Genomic DNA, 8,708 nt, shown 5'->3' with positions numbered 1-8,708 from the left:
TTATGAATTGTGTTTAAACATTTATACCCACTAAAATATTTATTTAATTATTTGCCTTCATTAAAATTGTTTGCCTCTTTTTTAAACTCTTCTAAAAATAGTGTAGATATTGAACTCTTAAAAATAGTACAGAGTATACAAATATTTATATCATAAATTATTTGTTTACATATATATTCCTTTATTTATTAATGATTAATGATGTCAACAGCTAAAATTGTGACATATAGTCAAACCCAAAGAGCTCTCTAAATATGACTAATTATTGCGCGTGTATCGCGTGTGCTAGCCGCCTTTTGATGTAACCATTTTTTTTTTGCCTAGGCTCTACTTGATTCATGATCACATCTACATACGACTCAATTCTACTCTGATTAATTTACAAAATCCACCAATGTGATTCTCGTATTAAGTTGGCTAGTTATGTCAGCTAATGACTTTATTTATTGGAAGGTTTAAAAATAAAAATAAAAATAAAAATAAAAGGGTACTTTCGGTAAGGAAATAATACGAGTAGAACAAAATGCAGTATTTTTAAGCATTAAGCTATCCACCAGACCACCACTTATAAAAGTTGGAAAATAAAAATAGTACTCCTACTAGGAAAAAAAGTTGGAAAATAAAAATAATACTCCGTAATAAAAATAAGAGTAGGAATAAAAATAAAAAAAAATAAAAAAAATAAAAAAAAAAACTTTAAAAAGGGTAGGAGGTGAAATTACGTTAATGAACCTAGTACCCCTCTCTACCACTACCACCTCACGGGTCCCTCAATAGTCAAATCCTTCTATCTTCTCCCTCTTTCTCATCCACCCCGAGACCTTCAAACCCTAGATCCCCTTTTCTTTATTTTATCTCTCCTCTTCCGCCGCCACCCTTTTCACCGCCGATTACCTCTAATCGTCGATTAATAACACCTTTATTCTTTTCCGATCTTCAATTTCTTCATATCTTCTTTTATTTCTTCTTAATTTCTGTTCCTGTTTTTCCCCCTTTTCGCGCTTCCGATCTGGTCGCGGTACGTGTTTTCCCCTTTGTTTATGTGTTTTTTTCTTTGGATCTTCGATTGATTAGGTTCTATTTGGGTTTTATTTTGCGGATTTGTGTGTTTGTTGTGATTTTTGTTTCGATCTTGATTTTTGTGTTCCGATTGAAACCCTAGGTTTCGGATCTGGGTTTCCCTGATTTGATTTCGTTTATCTGGGTTTGAAAGTTTCGATCTTTGTGAATTCGCGATGTTTTCTTTGCTTTGAATTTTCACGTCAGATCTTACGTCACCTGCCCTTGAGTTTTTTTATTTTAAAAAATATTTTTTATTTTATTTATTTAATGACAAAGAATATTTCTTTTAAAAAAGAAAAAAAAATGGAACTTTATTTATTTATATGGGAAATTACTGTAATAAAACATGCTCTCTGCAACAAAATTGAGGAACTTATACTATATACATGGAAACCCACCTGGCTTAATATTGGTACCTCCATAGGAATTGAGTTTTAAGGTTATCTATATTGCATTTTAGCTTTGGCAGTATGGATATAATGTGCATTCTTCTCTTTGTTTCTTGTAGAAAGTCAATTGTTGTGTGGTATTGAAATCATGTGATGAAGGTTAAATCAATATACACTTGCATGGGAGTTAGTGGAGTGCATAGAGCTAGGCTCTTCAACTTGTTTTTGTAGGCGGAGGCAGTATGGAGGCTGGGGTTTTGGTACGAAGAGTGACATATTACTGGGTGTTATTACGTTTTACTTTTACATGCAATCCATATTCTAAAATTGAGTCATTGTTTTGGGAGACTTTTGAATTTTGAAGTTATAGGATGGAGTTAGGGGAGTAATTGAACTATTCGATGTTAGAATGGGCAAAGAAGTTTGAGATACTAGGCAAGTGCTTGTGATTCATCAGGGAAATTTTTTATCCATGGAAGTTTTTAGGTGTTGACAAGGGGTTATGGAGTTGGTGTTCTGCAATTACTTTATACATATCATGGTTGTTTACCTCTTCTAATGTACGGCGAGGCTGTGAACATTAGATGTTTATATAAGAAGTATTATGTTTTGTTTTTGGTAATTACATGGTCTGTTTGGTGCCTCATTTTGGCTAGCTGGCTTTCTGACCTGATGTTGTATTGGTTAAACAAGTTCAGTGGATGGGTTGTAGGTCTAGTATGTTTATTGCTGCATATAAACTGTATGAAGCTTAAAAGTTAAAACAATTTATGAATAAAGCATGTTTGTTTCTTTTCTCATGCGGTGCAAGCCCTCTTTTTGCAATTTTTTTGTGCTTGGAGTTGCTGAACGTTTTCAAAATTGGGAATTTTTTGCATTGTTTTATATGCCCCTCGTGCATGCTGTGTAATGCAGGCTTAAAAATATATTCTCACCGTGTTAGTCCACTGTTTCCTATTTTTGAAGCTTTAGCCTTCTTTTTAGCTTCATGTGTTGTTATCTGACATTTCTCTTTCTTGCAGCTGAACATGGCCCACAAGCGACCATTTGATGATGAAGTGGTTGATGAGGGTTCCTCCAAACATCAGAGACAAGATGGACCTAGTGATGAGATAAGCTTATGCAATGGTAGTTTCTCCAAACATCAGAGACAGGATGGACCTAGTCATGATATAAGCTTATGCAATGGTAGTTTCTCCATAGACAGTGTCTGTGGGAAACCTTATGTTGCAGGTAGGTGAATGTTTTGGCCTGTTTTTAACTACATGGTGTTATGGAATCTGTATTTAGGTGTTATTATTAGTCTTATTTGGTGAGTGCCTTTTATTCTTTTTTATTGTATGTATTTTGTGAAATATCTTATGCACAATGACACTGTCAATAATTGTGAAAATGTGTACCAGAATCTTATACTAAAGGGAATCATGTAACTCTGCTTCATATTACTTTTGGATGCCAAAATAAAGCTGTTACCTTTACAAAAGTACTAATGGTTGATAATGTTGTATTCCAATATGTCACTTTTCAAATTATTTGGTCGGGCTCAGATGGTAGAATTAAATTGACCTGAATTTTGTTTACCTGTGCTATTCAAATTCAAACTCATGCTGTATTATTATCTATGTGGGGGCTTGAAAACTTGGGGTAATGTGACGATGAATTTGGTGTTGATGGTGTAATATGTTTGTTAACAGTTAGGAGAACTCATTTTAACTATTTAAGGCAGTTGGTGCTATTCTGTTTGGCTTATTTATCTGATTGCATGATTTTATGACTTTTTGAGTCATTTTAACATATATGACCAATCATTTCATTGCCCTTCCACTTGGAAAATGTCATTATGTGGGTAAATTTTTTTTTTTCCTATGCTTATGTATGATATTCTACAGGTGATTCCAGCATTGAAAATGATCAATTGGATCTGCGTCAAGAGCATGAAAATGGCAGTTGCCCTGTACCCAGGGAGATGTTGGAGGATGTTGAAAGTGATGTCCCCAGGTCTGCTTCTTTATCACACTGGGCAACCAGTAGCACTAGTGATGATGATGATGAAGAACTGCCTGAAGAACCTGTCCAGTTGCCTTTATATCCTGGATATTTTAGTTTCGACAATCATGTGAGACCAATAAATCCAGAAGATGTATATTATTGTCTGTTAGATTATCCTCCACGGAAGCGAGTTCCTGTTGGGCCTGATCATCAAGCAGATATTCCTAGTTTGGAAATCCAGATAAAAAAGAGTACTTCTGATGATTTAGAAAAAATCGAACCTACACCTTCTGACATACACACTGTTGAGATTGTGGAGGGTGGGCTGGATGGTATATGTATCATGCCAATTCGAAATATCAACCCTCTGCCTTGTTATGGTGAGAAAGTTGGAAATGGTAGGACTGAGTGTACATGCCCAGATCAGGGATCTGTGAGATGTGTCCGGCAGCATATTGCAGAAGCTCGAGATGAATTGAGGAGAACCCTTGGTCAGGATATTTTCGTGGAGTTGGGTTTCTATGACATGGGAGAAGTTGTGGCAGAAAAATGGAGCTTGGAGGAAGAGCGGTTATTCCACGAGGTTGTATATTCCAACCCTGCATCGTTGGGTAAAAATTTTTGGAATGTTCTTTCAGCTGTATTTCCTTCTCGAACCAAGATGGAAATTGTGAGCTACTACTTTAATGTTTTCATGCTTAGAAAGCGAGCAGAGCAAAACAGATGTGATCCATTCAACGTAGATAGTGATAATGATGAATGGCATGGAAGTGATGATGATGGGGGTGATGAAGGTGGAGTGTCAGAAGAAGATGAAGACTCTGGTATTGAGTCCCCTGTTCGTCATGGTGGCCTTGAGTTTCATCAAAATGGTTTGCATTTGCAAGGGGATGAACATGGACTTGAAGATGATGGGGACCTGTCAGATGAAGCCCGAGAAAACGATGGCATCAATGGTGATGGTATTGTGAAAAAACCTGACCACGATTCTTCCTTTGAGCATCCTGGCAAGAAGTCTGATGATGATGGAGAAAATGATGTCCAAGATGGATCATGTACATCCTCTGATTCGGGCACCTCTGTGCAAGGATCCCGGTTGAAGCCTGATGGTTGTCATGAGTGGAACGAATATATCATAGATTCATCCGATGCTAAAGTGTGGGATGGGTATAGTATGAGTTGTCCTAAACAAAATATGGACTTCTTACCTACATGCAGTATGATTGAAGAGGTATTTGGAGATGGTGATTTTGAATCTAAAAGCAAGAGATGGTGAGATACGAAATCCGCTATTGTAATGGAGGGTTGATGTCCATCATTTTTATCTGGGCTTGTTTAGTGAAGATTTGGGCACCCAGAGTGTGACTTGCTTCCTCTGCATGTCTGCTAAAGATAACCATGTGTTTAATTTTCTTTTTAGAGCATTAGAGGATCCAATTTTCCTGATGTAAATTGCCAATTGAGTGGAAAAGTTGGAAGTCCAGCATAAAGTGTAAAATAGTAACATTATATTTGTGGCGCGCCTATCTAAGCTGTGTGCCACTTCTCTGTAGCTCATCTCTTATTTTACAACTTGTAAAAGCCTTATCCTTTGGGTTTTACAACTTAATTTTGACCCTTCTCTTCTATGGTGAATAAAATTAAATGTCTAATAGTATGAAAAATTATCAGGTCCTTGACTCCTTGTACTGTCCACAATGTTGAATATTTGGGCTTTGTATCGGAGTCCAAATTTTCACTACGCAGAATTAACCTTGATAGTACGTTACATTCTCCGATGTAAACTTGTTATCTCTTGCAGTCTTGCTGCAATGCTTCATATGTATTCATATAAAATGGTTCATGATCCGGTACAGTGATCAATACATAAAAAAGCTAGCGACACCAGCCACACGACGATAATAGAATGAAGTCTGAAACTTATTACAATTATTGAAACAGCTCGTAAGATATGATGTTAAAGTTCATTTTCAATGATGCTAGTGCTTAATTCTGAGAGCATCAAGCACCCTTATGTCCTGAGAAAAGGTCTTAAGGAACAGTTGGTCGTAAATTTTCATGCTCAGCTTCTTATACAATTCTGGTTGATTAACACTAATCAATTCATTAATCGGCCCCACATCATCAACGGGTTCTTGAGTATAAAATGCAGTCACTGAAAGCCTCTCTGATTCCGAATTAGTCATCACCCTGTGTATTACACTCTTGAACATACCATTACCCATTACTTGCAAGTTCAGTCCACAAAAAAAAAAATCTTGCTAAGATAAGAATGTTTTAAGATCAACAAACATCTGCAATACTAATTTTTGCTGATTGACTTAGATGTATTAGTGTATTATTGAGTCAGTTACCTCTGCAAAATCACCAGCATTTATCATCTTTCATCTTTTTTTTATATAGCAAATTAGCAATCACTAAAGGATCGGAGTGCAAAGTAGTAAAGTCCTAATAATGTGCAATATAAAGTCATAAAAATGGGCATACATCCAATAATGATTATATAATTTTCTCAATTAAGGGGTATAATCCACTTGTTATTCCTTGATTATATCACTTCTACATGTAGGGATCAATCTATACATAATTAAGTACTCTCTCCGTTGCATATTACTCGCAACAAAGGAATATTTTATGTCGAGAGTATAAGCAAACAACAATATTTTAGCTTGTTTGCACCAAATAATTAAAGCAACAATATTTTAGTTTATATGACAAATTGACAAGGCTTAAACATATTAATATAGAATATTTGAGGAATATTCTTCCCAGTTTTCGGATATAATTTGTGTAAATGTATCTTTATTATTTTGTGCTAATAGTTTAGAATGTTGAGACATTTTGACATTTTACACTATATACAACTCTCTTCGTTCTTTATTTTTTGCCCCATATATAACAAATATATGGGTCACGAGAGTGAGAGTGAGAGATAACTCAAGTGATTAAAGTTTCGTTCCCTCCCGTTTTTAGGTGATCCTGGGATTGATTCTTATCACTCATTCTTGTGGCTCTCTTAACACCAAAAAAAAACAAATATATAGGTCAAATTTATAAAACTTTGAACATGAATTCTCATTAATTTATAGATAATATATTCATGTGAGATCTTGTTAGAATAGTCTCATTGTATGTTTTATTAATATCATAAACGTTTAAATATATACACATCTGAAAAGTCGTGTAAAGTTTAATAGGGTAAAAATAAGGAACAAAGGGAGTACAATTAATGCATTAGAGGTACATGGATAGGCATGTAATAACTAATAAGCCTAATGGCCACAGATAGATTATGCTACTAGTACAAATGCATATAATTGTTGCATTAGAGATTCCCTTGTTAATTTGAAGGGTCTCTTAATGACCAGGACATGCAAACATTAATGACACCAGTCCGCGGTCACACTACGACATATAAAAAATGGAGTAATGTGGCTCACAAAAGCCTCAAGAAATCTACCAAATTTCTGATGAGGTCCATTTTGAACAAAACTCAATACACTCATACGGCCGGATTGGAACTTTAGTACAGTAATTGTGGAGAAAGCTCATAATACAATGTCCATGTTATTCATCTTCGATAATTCTTTGATTAGGATTACAAATACAAGAAATTGATCTTAAACTACACCAGTGTGCTAAATTTTGAGCGCACCAAGCACCGCTTTGCCCTGAGGATACGTCTCAAAGAATAGCTGCTTGTAAGTCTTCATGTTCACCTTCTTATACAATTGTGGTTGATTAACACTAATCAATTCATTAATTGGCCCTACTTCATTTTCGGGTTCCGGAGTACAGAATGCAGCCACTGAGAACCTCTCCCTTTCCGAGTTAGTCACCACCCTGTGAATTACACTCTTGAATATACCATTACTCATAATCTGCAATTAAAGAGGATAACTATTAGTTTTAGTTCATTGACATAGATGTCTTGGTAAGTAGTTGAGTCAATTACCTCTGCAAAGTCACCAAGATTAACAAATAGAGCACCAGGGATGACAGGAACCTTGAACCATTGATCGTCTTTCTGGATCTGCAGGCCTTCCGGCGCATTTTTGTCTGGTAAAAGTACTGTAATAGAGGATCTATCTGAATGTGGATGAACACCATAAACTTTATCAGGCCGCGAACGTGGATAGATTCCAAATCTTGTGTCAATAGATCCTTGTTCACCATGTTCTTTTAAGAAGCTATCTTCCTTCAATCCTAGAGACCGCGCCATGTCTTTTAGAAACACTTCTAACATCTTTCTCAAACTCAAAGATAACTCATGTAAAACTTCTCTGAGGTCACAATAATTTATCATATGTTAGTCTTCCATACATTTAATGAAATCAAATATATATATATATATATATATATATATATATATATATATATCAGCTCTAATCTGAAAATATAAATCTTGATTAACAAAAAATTACACAAATGAAGTCTAAAGAGCCTTAATGGTTGAATAACATGAACATGTACCTGAACTTAAGCGGCTTATGAGGCCAAACTTGGAGCCTGCGATGTTCCTCCGGATAAACTGTAAGAAAGAGTCTATCATTCCAGTTCATAGTTTGATCTACAGCAATTACTGCAGCATTCCCATATCCATTAAAAAAATCTTCTGTTATTGAACATTTTAGCTTTTCCTCCAAAGGAAGTGCAAAAAATTGCCTAGACACCTCTAGCAACTCGTCCAGAAATAAACTTGTCATCCCGTGGTTTATAACCTGATTAACAACACAAACCACTAACGAACATCACATTAAATACTAATCATGTTAATCAACGAGGCACGACATGATCAGCTTGATATCTAGATTGAGGTAAACTCAAAGTCTCAAACCCGCGAGCTGAGGGACATTAGAGTCCCTAGGGATCTATCAATAAGTTGTTCAAACCTAAGATTTGCATCATTATTAAGCTTATTAGAACACTAGATTTACTAAGTCCAAAGAACATAAAAAGTCAAAAATTACAAAAAAGAAAGAACAACCTGAAAGCAACCCCAGTTCTTTAGAGCAGAATGAAGCTTGGCAAGTTCATTTTGAGCTGATGAAGAAACAGAGGAAAGTTGAGAGAAATCAATCAACAAAGTTTCCTCCCATAAATTAGAGGAAGCATCAATGGCTGGAGAAATAACATCATTTTTTATGATGTAACTTTCTGGGACTTCTTCACCTTTCTGTGCAATTTCCTGCACTAACTTAGATTTTGCATCTTCACTTCTTGATTCAGCCATTACACCTTCAACTTTCACTTTAACAAATTCGGACT

The 8,708-nt window shown here is 35.5% G+C and overlaps 2 protein-coding genes across 2 annotated transcripts; one reads left to right on the top strand and one right to left on the bottom strand.

The window, feature by feature from the left end:
* Nucleotides 1–727: 727 nt before the first annotated feature.
* On the top strand, nt 728–5,092 carry LOC145567930 (uncharacterized). Its single transcript, XM_081627354.1, has 3 exons — nt 728–1,018; nt 2,474–2,684; nt 3,341–5,092. Exons 2-3 carry the CDS (start codon nt 2,480–2,482, stop codon nt 4,714–4,716), a joined length of 1,581 nt encoding a protein of 526 aa, XP_081483480.1. The 5' UTR covers nt 728–1,018; nt 2,474–2,479; the 3' UTR covers nt 4,717–5,092.
* A 1,986-nt stretch (nt 5,093–7,078) lies between these two features.
* On the bottom strand, nt 7,079–8,673 carry LOC145569411 (protein SRG1-like). Its single transcript, XM_081628755.1, has 4 exons — nt 8,428–8,673; nt 7,914–8,161; nt 7,396–7,723; nt 7,079–7,321 (listed from the first exon to the last, which is right to left on the bottom strand). The coding sequence occupies exons 1-4, from the start codon at nt 8,671–8,673 to the stop codon at nt 7,079–7,081; spliced, it is 1,065 nt and encodes a 354-aa protein (XP_081484881.1).
* Nucleotides 8,674–8,708: the final 35 nt, after the last annotated feature.

This window comes from Chenopodium album, chromosome 11, assembly GCF_948465745.1.
Source record: "Chenopodium album chromosome 11, dcCheAlbu1.1, whole genome shotgun sequence".
NCBI classification, from domain to species: domain Eukaryota; kingdom Viridiplantae; phylum Streptophyta; class Magnoliopsida; order Caryophyllales; family Amaranthaceae; genus Chenopodium; species Chenopodium album.
The sequence above is the reverse complement of the archived record's forward strand: the minus strand, read 5'-3'. Positions and strand labels throughout refer to the sequence as shown.

What these genes read in the sequence shown, in the direction of transcription:
- LOC145569411 (XM_081628755.1), bottom strand. Translation starts at nt 8,673, where the DNA reads ATGGCTGAATCAAGAAGTGAAGATGCAAAATCTAAGTTAGTGCAGGAA. An exon ending in AGAACTGGGGTTGCTTTCAG is followed by an intron (nt 8,162 to 8,427) that starts GTTGTTCTTTCT and finishes GTTGTTAATCAG; the next exon opens with GTTATAAACCACGGGATGAC. An exon ending in CATAAGCCGCTTAAGTTCAG is followed by an intron (nt 7,724 to 7,913) that starts GTACATGTTCAT and finishes TTGTGACCTCAG; the next exon opens with AGAAGTTTTACATGAGTTAT.
- LOC145567930 (XM_081627354.1), top strand. Translation starts at nt 2,480, where the DNA reads ATGGCCCACAAGCGACCATTTGATGATGAAGTGGTTGATGAGGGTTCC. An exon ending in TGGGAAACCTTATGTTGCAG is followed by an intron (nt 2,685 to 3,340) that starts GTAGGTGAATGT and finishes GATATTCTACAG; the next exon opens with GTGATTCCAGCATTGAAAAT.